The sequence below is a fragment of the Colias croceus genome, chromosome 27 (genome assembly GCF_905220415.1).
Source record: "Colias croceus chromosome 27, ilColCroc2.1".
In the NCBI taxonomy this organism is placed as follows: domain Eukaryota; kingdom Metazoa; phylum Arthropoda; class Insecta; order Lepidoptera; family Pieridae; genus Colias; species Colias croceus.
The window spans coordinates 1725445-1740577 of NC_059563.1; the positions used below are offsets into that span (position 1 = coordinate 1725445).

General features: G+C 36.5%; 3 protein-coding genes across 3 annotated transcripts; all 3 read left to right on the forward strand.

Moving 5' to 3' along the window:
- Positions 1 to 2: 2 nt before the first annotated feature.
- LOC123703654 (pro-resilin-like) lies at positions 3 to 2538 on the forward strand. The gene is made up of 6 exons (XM_045651731.1): positions 3 to 8; positions 168 to 229; positions 657 to 779; positions 1428 to 1521; positions 1897 to 2031; positions 2307 to 2538. Exons 1-6 carry the CDS (start codon positions 3 to 5, stop codon positions 2526 to 2528), a joined length of 642 nt encoding a protein of 213 aa, XP_045507687.1. The 3' UTR covers positions 2529 to 2538.
- A 2141-nt stretch (positions 2539 to 4679) lies between these two features.
- LOC123703659 lies at positions 4680 to 6684 on the forward strand. Its single transcript, XM_045651735.1, has 5 exons — positions 4680 to 4708; positions 5277 to 5390; positions 5689 to 5932; positions 6109 to 6548; positions 6631 to 6684. The coding sequence occupies exons 1-5, from the start codon at positions 4703 to 4705 to the stop codon at positions 6682 to 6684; spliced, it is 858 nt and encodes a 285-aa protein (XP_045507691.1). The 5' UTR covers positions 4680 to 4702.
- Positions 6685 to 12326: 5642 nt separating this feature from the next.
- LOC123703660 (pro-resilin-like) lies at positions 12327 to 14932 on the forward strand. The gene is made up of 6 exons (XM_045651737.1): positions 12327 to 12338; positions 12680 to 12732; positions 12837 to 13697; positions 13790 to 13931; positions 14408 to 14542; positions 14816 to 14932. Exons 1-6 carry the CDS (start codon positions 12327 to 12329, stop codon positions 14930 to 14932), a joined length of 1320 nt encoding a protein of 439 aa, XP_045507693.1.
- Positions 14933 to 15133: the final 201 nt, after the last annotated feature.

The following is a 15133-nucleotide window of genomic DNA, read 5'->3' on the forward strand; positions in this document are numbered from 1 at the left end:
ATATGAAGGTAGGTTTATATTTTCTTATTATCTTATAGTAAATCTATACCTAGATATAACAACTTATTAAAATTAAATACTGTTCGAAATGGAAAATTAATTTAATGAAAGATAAATTATTATTTATTATCATTTAAATTTTAAATAAGAAATTTAATATTTTACAGGTTTTCATCGTAGTTGCAATTTTTGTTATGGCGGCAGTAGCGGAGCCACCTATTTCCAAAAGGTATGTACCTACTTTATGTATTTTTATTGTATGTATCATGTAGGGTAGTTTAGCTTTTAAATTTTTGATCCTGTCTAATTCCTAATACTCATTACGATCCAAGGTATTAAATAATCTGATGTAGAAAAATGTATTAATATGACGAAAAAATATATTCCCCAATCCCCATAATGTTTATAGCCTTTTTTAGCTATTTCATTGCTTCTATCGCGGGCCTTGAGCGCGGGGACCAAATCGAGAAATTCCGTAACGGAAAAACCTCACGCTCCCCACTCCGACTGGCGGAGGTGTGGCTTGAAGGCATAGAATGCAATAGCTTTACCGCGGCAGTCCCCGAGTGACACACGTCGGTTTTTTTTTATTTCAAGTACTATGTTTAGTAGTTCGTATGAGATTATTTAACTATTCAATATAATATTGTTTTCAGCTACCTCCCCCCACCTTCCAGCAAATCTGGCTATTCGCAAGGACCAGCTTCTTTCCAGGCTGGTGGACCTCAAGTTATTGCTGCAAGGAATCTTGAGAATGCACATGGGCATGGCTTTGCGAGGTAAATACAAGCATACATAACTGTTTTAATTATTACTAGCTGTGCCGCGCGGTTTCACCCACAGAACATATTATAAAAGTTTCACCCGTGTGGCTCCGCTCCTGTTGGTCTTAGCGTGATAATATATAGCCTATATTACTCGTGGATAATGTAGCTTTCGAATGGTGAAAGAATTTTTAAAATCGATCCAGTAGTTTATGAGCCTATTCATTACAATTTACAATCAAACAAACAAACAAAGTTTTCCTCTTTATATTATTAGTGTAGATAACAAACTGTCCTGCCCCCCTAGCCAAGTGGCTTTCTGTTAGCGTAGCGTTCAATAGAATAGACTACGAATGTATGAGATTGACGTAAGCTGAAGATAAACGTATCTACAGCTTACGTCAATCAGATACGTTTATCTACAGCTTACGAGTTACGTCAATCTCATACATTCGTAGTCTATTCTATTGAACGCTACGCTAACAGAAAGCCACTTGGCTAGGGGGGCTAGGTTTATTGCTCTGAGAGGGGGGCTGATAGATCTAATAATATCCCATGCCCATTGCTGATAGCATAAATTTGTCTCCATGGGTAAAATATTTTTTTAATGGAAATGCTAATTAGTTAAGACTAGTTATCATAAATATATTTTTTTTTGTTCAGAAACAATCCTGAACGCCCGGGAGCAAGATTCGCAGTAGGCCATGAACATGGTTATGACAACGGGATAGCAAGGGACGCTTTTGAAGCTTCCAGCGTAAGTTTATTTTTTTTCATTTTTGTCAAAATAACATTAACTGTGGAGATTTTTATACTAAAAAAATAATAAGAATAGTGCAGTGATTTACTTGTATTTCACAATCAGAGAACATCAATTACCTATAATCATTAAAAAAATTTTCATAATTCGATCAAATGATGGTTCAAGACGTAGTTTATATTTAAATCTTAGCTGGTGTCGAAACTGTCGATAAAAAATTAGTAAAAGTACTTTGAAAACCCATTTTTCACCGCTAAAAAACGAATTTTCCAAATTATCTTTCTGATTATTTGCTACTTTTATTTAATAAATTTATAAATTTACGAGATTGTACAGTTTATAGCATAAAAGTACTTATACTAATTTATACAGGAGCCAGCTAACTACAATTTCGGGTATATGGTCAACGATTTTAACGAAGGCACCGATTTTGGACACCACGAAGAGAGGCAAGAAGAAACTGCACGTGGGGAGTACCATGTGGTGTTGCCTGATGGTAGGAAACAGGTAATATCCACATAGATTTATTTTATCTATGGAAGATCTATGGTATAGAACTAACCACAAGAGCAAAAGCTCATCGACATTTTTGAACTATTTTATTTTACTATTTTATCTTATTTTACACAGACTTCAATTTATTTTAATTTCGCTCTGACTTTCAGGAATAGTCGAATTTTAATATATTTATCAACAATAACATTATATTTGCACGTAAAGGAAGCTTAGTTGAATGAATAAATGTTTCAATTTTGTATTTAAGTGCCTATATTTCTTTACAGACCGTAAGCTATAAGGCTGACGAACGCGGTTTCAAGCCTCAAATATCTTACGAAGAAACTGAAGACCTCACACGTGGTTATGACGCTAATGCAAACAGCCGCGGTAACCATGACAACGGCTATCATGGCGGAAGCGGCCATCATGAAAATAGTTTCGGTAACCATGGCAACGGCTTTAATGGCGGTCTAAGTAACCATGGCAACGCGCGCAGCGGTTACTGACTCATTCCGGTATACGTTTTACTTGTGAAGTTTATTTTATGAATTTAAAAAAAATACAATAATTGTATTCATCTTTAACTAAATTGATGTATAATTTTATTCTGTTCAAATAAATATTTATTTAAAAGGTTGTGTGTTTTCCTTCAGTCACTATACTGTGCATTCCTATATATTTTGAAAAATAATAAAAAACACCTCACGTAATTAATTATGGACGCCCCCTAAGATATCTACGAGTAGAAAATATTTTATAATTGTATTTCACTGTGACAAATCAAAATATGTATAAGAAAATAAAATTCAATGGACATCATGAACCTATTTTTAAATCGATTCATAGTACCTATTGCAACTTAACTTTGTGTTTTTGTTTTTAATTTATAATATACTAGCTGCGCTCCGCGGTTTCCCCTTCGTAAATCGTGGCTCCACTCCTGTTAGTCTCAGCGTGATGATATATAGCCTTTAGCCTTCCTCGATAAATGGCCTATCTAACACCGAAATAATTTTTCGAATCGGACCAGTAGTTCTTGACATTAGCGCGTTCAAGCAAACAAACTCTTCAACTTTATAATATTGTATACCTAGATTGCAACATAACTTTATGTTTTTGTTTTTAAATTATGATAGATTTATTTGTTATCAACCAGACGGAGTGGTACCCTCGAAGCCTATAAACCACATAACCTATTTATACTATTACGTAATTAATTACTCCTCAAGTAATTAGAGCGTGGGTAAATTTACAAATATTGATTTTAAATAAACGTCATCTTAAATCGATGTGCTCTTGAAAAATGAAGGCTAACATTTAAACAATTAATGAGGAATTAAAATAACTGTCTATTTTACAAATTGCGTTACAATGTAAATAAGTCACCATTATATTTGTATACTACTTATATCTTCTTTTGTATAGAAATTTCATTGCAATAACGTTTTTCTTTTTTGTTGTATTTTGTAAAACTCAATTGTACAATATGACTATGTATTATAATCGATTAATAAGAAAACGTCCAACAATTCTAAAGAATATAATTTTTCTTGGATAATATTATAATAAAACTAGGTTTAAGTGCGTAATCCTGTGATTCTTCACAGAAGTCCCTATATGGATCTCTATGAAAATTAAATCATCATCGTCATCGATATTTTCCTAGATAATACCGAATAACTGACTTATAAAAGTAGCTTTTGTATCAACTTTTTGAAAATAAATATTATGTTAATAACTAGCGGTCCGCCCCCGCTTCGCCCGTGGTACATATTTCGCAATAAAAGGTAGCTTGTGTTCTTCCTCAGGGTTTAAAGATAGTCTGTGCCAAATTTCATCAAAATCGGTCCAGTTGTTTATGCGTGAAAACCATAAATACATACATACAAACGTTTCCTCTTTAAAATATTATTATACATATAGATAATAATATAAGTATCTATTATTTACATATTTAAAGTTCACACTAAACCCATGATCTTTGGCTCAAATAATGTCTTCAGATTGAAATGCACTCTTCTATGCATCAGTGTATCTTTCTATCAAGAAACTCACAGTGCAGAGTCACACTAAGCTGTTTAAATTTTGGTATAGATAAAATGTATACCTAACTAACACTTGTATACGTAGTATATATTATTATTAGTCTGTGCTAATACCCAATACCTATAGGTGCATAATATAAAAGAAAGTCGGGTAAGTAACACCACTCAGCGAATTTTGAAAATTTTTGATTTGTTAGATTTGCCTGTTTGAAAAATTACAATTAAACATTATACAGTATAAATTACAAGTTACAACCATTGGCAAATTTACACAGGTAAGTACTTTAACTTTAAGCAGAGTATGTTTTCGTAAACACGAAAATTGAAATTACAAACAAAAGAAAATTATTATATTCTGCACCTTATTTATTACCCTAAGCACCTGATAAGTTTCAAAAACAAAAAAAATAAAAAATCGTTTTCAAAATAATTCTCACCACGCCCTTACCACCAAGGTCCAAGGCCTTGAATTTGAGGTCCATATTCGCATTGCACAAGTTAATTAGATTTAACAAATATTTGATGAGCATGTGTGTTTAATTTAAATCGATTAACTTCGAGTATAAAACGGAGATAAATCATTGAATAGCCATCATTCCTATCACCGTTCACAGGATCTCAATAACTAAGGAAACATGAAGGTACAGTTTTACATTTATTATAATTTTTGTACGAAAATCTAGAATTAAAGATTGTAATTTAACTAAAATTTAATTAATTCTCTTTTTGAAATTCGATCAATAACGTAAATTACTCCGAAAATTATTTTAATTTTGCACTATATGTAAATTAATTTATGAATCTTAGATCACATCTTAGCTTTCCATCAGGCGAGATTGTGGTCAAGCGCTTCCTTATCTACAATAAAAAAAATAATTTCGAATCAATTGTTCAATTAAATCTCAACTATCATCTAAGAAATAGATCATACAATCATACTTAATACTTGAACTACCACCTTAGACAACGTATAATTACACTAGCTTTCCGCCCGCGGCTTCGCCCGCGTTTTCATGGAAAACCCCGCATAGTTCCCTTTCCCGTGGGATTTCCGGGATAAAACCTATCCTATCTCTCAAGTTGGATCAAACTGCACATGGTGTGCGAATTTTATTATAATCGGTTAAGTGGTTTAGGAGTCCATTGAGGACAAACATTGTGACACGAGATTTATATATATAATTTCATATAATGCTGATATCATTCCAGGTCTTGGCTTTAGTTATCCTTGCTTTAGGCTCAGCAGCAGCCCGCGGTTCTGGACCCTATTTGCCGAGTGGTTGGAGACCTGATGGACCAGCTTTCTTCCTTCCAGCTGAACAGGTAATAAACATCAGTAGTACTTGATATCATTTTCAACAAAGAGAAGCTTTCAGTGGAAACAAACGCCATTTTCAATATAATATTTAAACTATATTTCGTAACAGAGATAGGAAGTATTCTTTATTTATAGGTATACAATAATTTTATTTTCGATCGTACAAAGATGATGTAAGTATAGAGAACTAAATGAAAAAGGTTTATACAAAAATAAGCAATTTATTAATATCTTATGGGAACGTTCGTGAAAATTATTCTATAAATTTTATAATTAAGCAAATATCAATTTATTTTATTATAGAAACCAGCAGAGAATCCGCTAAAAGACGTCATCCTCCAAGGATCAGAAGCATCAGGCTCCGAAGCATTACGCGAATACGGTCCACCAAAGGTCGCTGAGTTATCCCAGGATCTCATTAAACAAAGCCTCCCTGATGTGGCTATTGAACAAGACTTCAATGAAATCAAACAGGAACAAGAGAACTACGAAATTAAACAGGATGTAACTGCTGCTGCTGTTGAAGAATCTGTGAATTTAAATGAAGGTAAAATAGATGCTATAAATGTTTTGGAAAGTTCGAAAGGTCATAAAGCATAAACATTATAAACTGTCTGCAAAGCAGATTGATCGTGTTATGTTATATTATCAAACTTATATCCACTCTTTAAATTATGAATGACTGAAGTACTACTTGTTGTTCATGATATGCTTTTTATTTAGCTGCAGTAGTCGCGTCCGTTGAGGAAGCTGTTACTGAATCTCAAGAACAAGCAACTACTTTAGAAGCTGTTGTTCCAATAATCATCGTGGAACCGACCAGTGAGGTCCAATCTGTTACTGAATTGGAAGTCACTGATAACGTAGAAGCATCAACCAGTTCTAACGTTCACGACTCTGACGGTTCAGCCAATTCTATTCAAAGCATCAGCCAAGAATTCATTGTGAACAGTGAAACAGAGAGCCCAGTTACTGAAGCTAGCTTTCCTATTATTGAAGTTGACTCAGCACAAAAATTCGAACAAGTCATTGAAGCAGAAGTACAGAAATTGGAGCAGGTGGTAGCTGAAGTACAAGAGGTCGAGCAGGAGGTGAAAAGCGTTGAACAATCAGCACAAAACATTCCTGATGCTTTAGCTTACTTGGAGAATGGAATTCAACAGGTAACTTAAATGAAGACTCAAACCAAATATGTAACAGTAGGTATATTAAGAGATAATTAATGATTTATTTTTTAACTTTTAGGTGGAGTTAGCGCAAGCTCAGGTTGACGCAGCCATTTTGGAAAATTCTGGGTAAAATATTGATCCCTCTTTTAATAGACTTCCTATAATAGACTATTGATAATATTTACTCATTTCGAATATGATCATTTTAACAGATCTTTACAACAAGCACCAGAAGGATTTCTTGAATACGGACCACCAGGCTTCAGGGAGTATGGACCACCTAAAGAAGATTTGGCTAAAGCATCTGCTGAGGTAAATCAACACTGATTTTGATAATAACTTAAATAACTCTACTTATTTATTAGTCTATAGTTATACTTAAAAAATATGTTTGAAAGGCACATAGCTATAATATTATTAATGAAATTATTATTTATTCATGATTATAATACATATATACATAATTACATATTTTCAGCTCCCTCAAGCAGATTCGTTTATAAGCACCAACGAAGCAAGAAGACGTCGTTTTTCTCCCAAATTCAGGTAAAAGAGTAAAACGATTTAAATAAATGATTGTACATATTTTTATAACGAAATACTGATTTTAAAATACAATTAAAAGTGGATTTACTTACCACTTGAAAACCAATTCCTGTAGTAAAAATTACTAATAAATATTTTTTTTTCAGACCCGCAAGGATACACTAAGGAATAAAGAAGCTAATTACGTTTAATTGAGTATTACCTAATTACTTATATAGTATGACTAAGCGTTGACTCATGTTTTATGTAAAAATTATGTATAAATAAATATATTGGCAAATAATATTTGTTTCATTACAATGTGTTTGGTTTAATTACAAGAGAAAATGAACTTAAAATAATTAATCAATAAGATATTATCGAAAGCTTTATTAATAAAACGAAAGCTCTAAAGCTATAATATTATCTAGACCTGTAGATATAATTATTTATTTATTTATTTATTTATAACTCTTTATTGCACAAACTGAAATATGGCAAAAATAACATTAATACATAAGAAAGGCATAGTTTGTACAAGAGGCGGCCTTATTGCTAAGCAGCAATCTACCAGGCAACCTGATGGAAAGGAAATGTATGAAGTTAATGGGATAGTGCAAAAAGAAGAAAAAAAATAATAATATAATAATAATAAATAAATAAAATTATGTAAGTATCATAGATACCTACTAGGTACATAAGTACATACTACTACAAAATAATACAAATAAATAAAATACATATATACATACATATGCATTGTAATAAACATATACATACATATTATTATATAAATAGAACTAGCTGGTGCGTTGTGCGCGGGCTGCAAGCAGCCCGCGAGCCCCTTTTGCCCCTGGGTTGAAGCAATAGGGCAGCCATTAGAAAATGTGTTAGAATTCCCAGTCCATTTGTAATTTTCTGCTAACAGCGATTCCACAGTCAATCGGAAGTGCTTATAAATTCCCAATTCAAATATTTTCTATTCTGGAATGCTGTCGACCTTCGAAGGTGCGTTGTCCCCTTTTGCCCCTGGGTTGAAGCAATAGGGCAGTCATTAGAAAATGTGTTAGAATTCCCAGTCCATTTGTAATTTTCTGCTAACAGCGATTCCACAGTCAATCGGAAGTGCTTATAAATTCCCAATTCAAATATTTTCTATTCTGGAATGCTGTCGACCTTCGAAGGTGCGTTGTGCGCGGGCTGCAAGCAGCCCGCGAGCCCCTTTTGCCCCTGGGTTGAAGCAATAGGGCAGTCATTTGAAAATAAATTCGAATTTTCTGTCCATTTGTTACATCTGCTAACAGCGATTCTATAGTCAGTCGGTAATGCTTATAAATTCCCCATTCAAGTATTTTCCACTCCGGGATGCTGTCCACCTTCGAGGGAGCGTAGTGCGCGGGCTGCAAGCAGCCCGCGAAGCATCCCAGGGCAGAAATCTTCAGTCATTTGAAAATGCATTAAAATTCCCCGTCAATTTGCTATTATCTGCAAACAGCGATTCCACAGTCAATCGGAAGTGCTTATAAATTTCAAATTCAAATATTTTCTATTTCGGGGGTCGGTTCACCTTCGAGGGTGCGTGGTGCGCGAGCTGCAAGCAGCTCGCGGCTCATCCCAGGGCAGAAATCTTCAGTCATTTGAATATGCATTCGAATTTCCTTTCCATTTGTAACATCTGCTAACAGCGATTCTACAGTCAGTCGAAACTGCTTATAAATTACTTATATTCAAATATTGTTAAATTTTTTAAACGTCTTATCGATAGCGGGCAGTGACTTTTCATAATAAACTCAAGAGTTAACCTAACACGCTCGTCGCTTCGCTCCTCGCTACCTATTTGAATATTTAGGCCGGCCGCTGCCGCGACTCGCTCGCTTCGCTCGCTTGGCTCGTGCGATAGGTAGTTCAAAAGTTAACCTAACATGCTCGTCGCTTCGCTCCTCGCTACCTATTTGAATATTTAGGCCGGCCGCTGCCGCGACTCGCTCGCTTAGCTCGCTTGGCTCGTGCGATAGGTAGTTCAAAAGTTAACCTAACACGCTCGTCGCTTCGCTCCTCGCTACCTATTTGAATATTTAGGCCGGCTGCTGCCGTGACTCGCTCGCTTCGCTCGCATGGCTCGTGTGGTAGTTCAAAAGTTAACCTTACACGCTCGTCGCTTCGCTCCTCGCTACCTAAACTGCTTATAAATTACTTATTCAAATATTGGTAACATTTTTGAAACGTCTTATCGATAGCGGGCAGTGACTTTTCATAATAAACTGTTCAAGAGTTAACCTAACACGCTCGTCGCTTCGCTCCTCGCTACCTATTTGAATATTTAGGCCGGCCGCTGCCGCAACTCGCTCGCTTCGCTCGCTTGGCTCGTGCGGTAGGTAGTTCAAAAGTTAACCTAACACGCTCGTCGCTTTGCTCCTCGCTACCTATTTGAATATTTAGGCCGGCCGCTGTCGTGACTCGCTCGCTTCGCTCGCATGGCTCATGTGGTAGTTCAAAAGTTAACCTAACACGCTCGTCGCTTCGCTCCTCGCTACCTATTTGAATATTTAGGCCGGCCGCTGCCGCAGCTCGCTCGCTTCGCTCGCTTGGCTCGTGCGGTAGGTAGTTCATAAGTTAACCTAACACGCTCGTCGCTTCGCTCCTCGCTACCTATTTGAATATTTAGGCCGGCCGTTGACACGACTCGCTCGCTTCGCTCGCTTGGCTCGTGCGGTAAGTAGTTCAAAAGTTAACCTAACACGCTCGTCGCTTCGCTCCTCGCTACCTATTTTAATATTTACGCTGGCCGCTGCCGTGACTCGCTCGCTTCGCTCGCTTGGCTCGTGCGGTAGTTCAAAAGTTAATAAATATTTTCTACCACGGGAGGCTGTCGCCTTCGAAGTTGCGCGGTGCGCGGGCAGCAAGCAGCCCGCGGTGCCGTCTTTTTCCGTTACTATTCCTATTACCCTTCCTACTATGGAAATTTCCATACAAAATTTTCGAAAAAAAAAATTTCGCTTTTTAACAAAAATTTTTATATATCTGGAAGCGGACCAGGTTTTGAAGTATTTTTTACTTCGGCGACCCCGACCTACCTGTCACCGGTTCAGAGAGCCGTTGAATTTCGTGATGTATGGAAAATGGAAAACGGGGGTCGGAGAGAAATTCTGAGTATGCAGTTTTGTAAATCTGGCCAATTAAAGCACAGAAGTCAATTTTCAGACCGATCGTAAAGTAACCGGCGCCACCACCTTGCTTTGAAAAATTGGCCATTTTTGAAAAAAAAATTGCGTCCAATTTGAAATTTCTCCATTGCCCTGGTAGCACCCCATCTTCCTGATCATTTTTTAGTTCTACACCCCCCACCTATCTCGCGCCGTTTCAGAGAGCCGTCGAATTTTGCGTTGTATGAAACTCGGAAACCAGCGATGGAAACTCGATTATGAGTATGCCAACTTAATATGCGACTTGATTAAAGCCCCTGTGCCAAGTTTCAGCGCGATCGGACCAGCGATGGCCGTTTTAGAATTTGTATGGCGGCGGCCATTTTTTCCGCCATTTTGAATTTTTTTCACTATCTGTGGTAATTGCTCGAGGTCTACTACAAGTTTAGTTCGAGCACCCCAGATGTATCTGCTACCGTTTGCGCGGGCCGTTGACCGTCTTCGAGAGATGAGGGAAAGTTTAAGATTTCGGATTTTTCTGGATATCCTGGGAGCTGGGCGAGTACGAATGCATCATTGGTGTATTTCTCCATTGCACCACCTCGTCTAAATTTACGTTTTTATGTTTGCGCCAAAAATGGAAAAATTCCAAAATCGAGCGTCCCACTGTAGCTCCCTGGTAGCGTCCCAGGGTGGTGATCATTTTTAGTTCCGGGACCCCCCACCCAACTCGCACCGTTTCCGCGGGCCGTTGGATTTTGCGTTGTATGGAAGTTGGAAACGGGGGCCCGGAGCCACTCGAACGGGGCACCGATCGATTCGCCGGCTCGCACAGAGCACGTGTGCCAAATTTGAGACGTAAGGATTCATAAACGGCGATTTTGGCAAAGTACGGCGGCCATCTTGTTTTCGCGAAAATCCCCATTTTTCCACCACCCCTGGTAATCGCCACCAGTTCCGAGCATTTTTTGTTCAGACACCCCCCCTCCAGGTACCACCGTTTTTGCGCACCTCCAGGGGTCCACTCTCTTGTCCAGGGTGTTGGAGTTCGCTATATTTTTCCGGTGGTCACTGGGAGCACCTCTACACGTCCACGTCAAAATCCCCCCAACTTTCCACGTAGTTTCCGAGAAACCCGATGTCAGTGAGTCAGTGAGTCAGTGGTAGTGTAGCTTTATATATTATAATACATATACATACACATACTATAGTACAAACGCAGAAAAATAAATATATAAAAAACAATAGTTGGTGACGTCAAATTATTACCTATGTCAATAAAGATTTTAATTTTTTTTTATAATAAAATAAGTTTCTCGAATTATTTTTATTTACTCACATTGCAATCACGTATTTATCGAATGCTTTATAGACTATCTCAATACGGATTTTATCGATTGGTCTAAACTTTGTAGATAAAGATACTTCATAATGTTTTCAATAATTTCAGTTTCTCTTTACACTAAAAAAACTTACTGTGATGTACATAATGTTATGTGGGAGTAAAAAACCTACACACTTATTAAATATTATTTTAATGATACTTAATACCAAAAAAACAAACAGTTTTTTTCATTTTAATTTGCTTCTAGAGACTAGGTATAGCGTATTATCATACTTAATAATATTTGAAATGAATTACCTACTTTGTTAATACGTTGTTTAAAATTAAGATAGTGAACTTCTTTAAAACACGTATTACTTAAGTGTTAAACAATCTGAGGCTATTTAATTGTATAGATTTGCAAAAATAAATCACAAGTCGTGCTTAATGAAGGCCCAAATCAAGAGCAAGTGTCGTCTATTGTAATGGTGAATATAACAATAGTCAAGGCACATTCTTCTCTATTCCAATGAGATAAAGCTCAAAATACTGTAATTGAAAGTTTAAAGATAGTGTATAGTGTTGGTGGTAGGATAGTAAAGTCAAATACTTTAAATAGTTGAGAGTGTGATGATGATACCATTCAGGTATTGGCTTGTCTTCAAGTACCTTTAAAGATTTGACTGATCCTGAATATCAACTTAAATAACATAAGTTTTTTCTACAATTGTAAAGCTCTTTATTTGGGCAGAAATATTTTTCAAGTGGAAAATAATCGTCATGGCAATGAAGGTGCGTAATTAATAAAATATGTCTCTCAAATAGTCTGCAACGCATCTGCAGAAGCCCCTGTAGTAGAATAAGGTAGACTCGCTTTCGATCAGGCCAACTTGCCCACTCTACTATAAAAAAAAATGTGAAAATTGTAAAGCATCTCATAAATCATAATGTTACTCTGGCAAAATAAAACTTGTTCCTTTGCGGGCAATGCGTTAATGATTTATAGCATGTCACATGATACTTCCTATTAATTGTGTAAAAAATGTGCACTTTTTATGCCATCGGAATTTCTTAAAAATCAAAAAAAATGTCCCTGAAGTAACTAATTTAATCTATACTTCCTTTGTTTGTAGATACTGATAGCAGTCAGCGTAATTGCCTGCGTATTGGCTGAACCTCCAGTAGGGTATGTTATTTTTCCTATAATTAAAAAGAAGGGTACAGAAAACTAAAGCTTTATGTTATAAATATGTGAAACGATATTTTAAACAATACGTTTTTATTTTGCAGGGATTCATATTCCTACACTGATCACCCAAGTCAACGATCGATCTCAACTCAATATGGTGCTCCAGCTTTCGGATCTCGTTCTATCAATCAAGGATACTCACAACCATCGGAAGACTATGGTGTTCCAGCACGTTCCATTCAGACACGTTCAAACATCGGAGTTTCCCAACAATATGGAACACCAAAGGAAAGAACTGCACCGTCCCAGAGCTATGGTGCACCCGCGGCTCGTGGTCAATTTGACGCTGCACGCGACATTTCTCGTCAGTACATTCCAACTGCACGCTCACAAGGCTTCAATTCCCAATTCAGTACAAGGAACACCCAATTGTCCCAACAATACGGTGCTCCTGAAGCTAGAAATCTAATTAACAATCTGGAAGAACCAACTCAGGAATATGGCGTTCCTGCATTGAGAAGTATGTCCGATACTATTCCAGTTCCTGGCATTCCTTCCGATTCTTACGGCGCTCCACTACAAAGGTCTCAAGATATTCCTTCTGAACAGTACGGCGTGCCTGGACGAAGCTTTGGCTCGAATAAATCTCCAAACTTCCGAACTTCTGTTTCTCAAACTTATGTTGCTCCTCGTTCTAACTATGCCGCTTCTACAAGGTACAATTCCTTCAACGCTCGATCTCAAAGCCGCAAAATTTCAGACACATATGGTGCTCCTGCCAGATCTTTGTCCATTCAATACGGTGTGCCAAGTACTAATTTCAGAGCATCTTCTTACCAAAAGAGCCCTTCTGAAACATACGGAGCTCCCAATGAAAGATCTTTGAGCTCTGAATACGCAGCGCCTAGCGGGGGCTTGAACGCCAAGGCTTTTGTTTCTTCTGATGTATACGAGTCTGCTAGGTAAGAGAATAATTTCATACATGATTAGCCATTAGGTATTACATATCTGTGCTTTTATTGCATATTTATTTATCCATTCTTTTTATTATAAGGTCCTCGCCGTCTGACAAGTATGGTCCACCAGCTCGCGAAGCGATGCCTTCTGACCAATATGGAGTTCCAGAACTAAATTCAATTCTGTCTTCCCAAGGATACAATTACGCACGAAATGCTCTCGATGAATTATTAAACCAGGTTTGCTTAGAAGCACTACTGTTGAATTTGATATTTTTAACCGACTTCAAAAAAAAGGAGGAGGTTATCAATTCGGCCGGTATATATTTTTTTTTTTTTTATGTATGTACACCGATTACTCCGAGGTTTCTGAACCGATTTACGTGATTCTTTTTTTGTTCGATGCGGGATGGTGTCGAATTGGTCCCATAAAAATTTTATTCGGATAGGCCCAGTAGTTTTTATTTTATGAGCATTTTTGTCTGTTTTTTGTTGTTATTTGTAAATTTTGCAAGTGCAAGTTTGAAGTCGGTTGTTTTTAACGCAGTTATTGGTTTTATGGCAGTCAAATGCGTTGTAGATATAAATTTATATAGAATTGAAAAAAAAATACTTAATTAAAAATTAATTATTAGATTTATAAATAGAAGCACTAGGGAACTTTTAAATTTGTGTAAGTAATCTGAAGACATTATTTCAATAAAATTGTTTTACAGGAGCCAGCTAGCTATGACTTCGGTTACAAAGTGAATGACTTTGAAAGTGGAAGTGACTTTGGTCACACAGAAACGAGGCAAGATAACAAAGCTGAAGGTTCATACTTTGTGGTATTGCCTGATGGTTCTAAACAGGTAAGTGAAAAAAAAAACTGGTTGATGCTAGTGTACTAAAGGTATACAGTTTCATAGATAAAACGTTGCCCTTATTAACATATTATTGTGACTGACTAACTTATATCCCCATAGAAAAACAAAAAATATAATGTGCCTATATTCCGTTTTTTAAATATCCTGCTGGCTGCTATAAAAAGTGAACAAACCTCCTTGTTTTAATTTCTTTTGTGAGCTTTTGCATATTGAAATTTAAAAAAAAAATTAACTGTAATTATTTTATTTTTATTTCAGGTGGTAGAATACGAAGCAGACGAACACGGCTTCAAGCCCAGGATCTCAGTGGAGCCAGCAGAGGGCACAGGCTATGATGACAACGCGGCGGATCTCGCCAGATCGGGACCCTATTAGTTGATTGTATTCCACTGATCGTCATATTGTAGATATCATAATTATTAAATAAATGAATAAACAAATGATGTGTTTTTGTTTGCCTCTGATTTTTGTAGTTTAAGCCAGTCACTCATTGAAAAAAACCTATGCGATTTTTAAATCTTTATATCTGATGACATGCTGGATTTGAAATTTTTGATGAAATGTTTTACACAACAG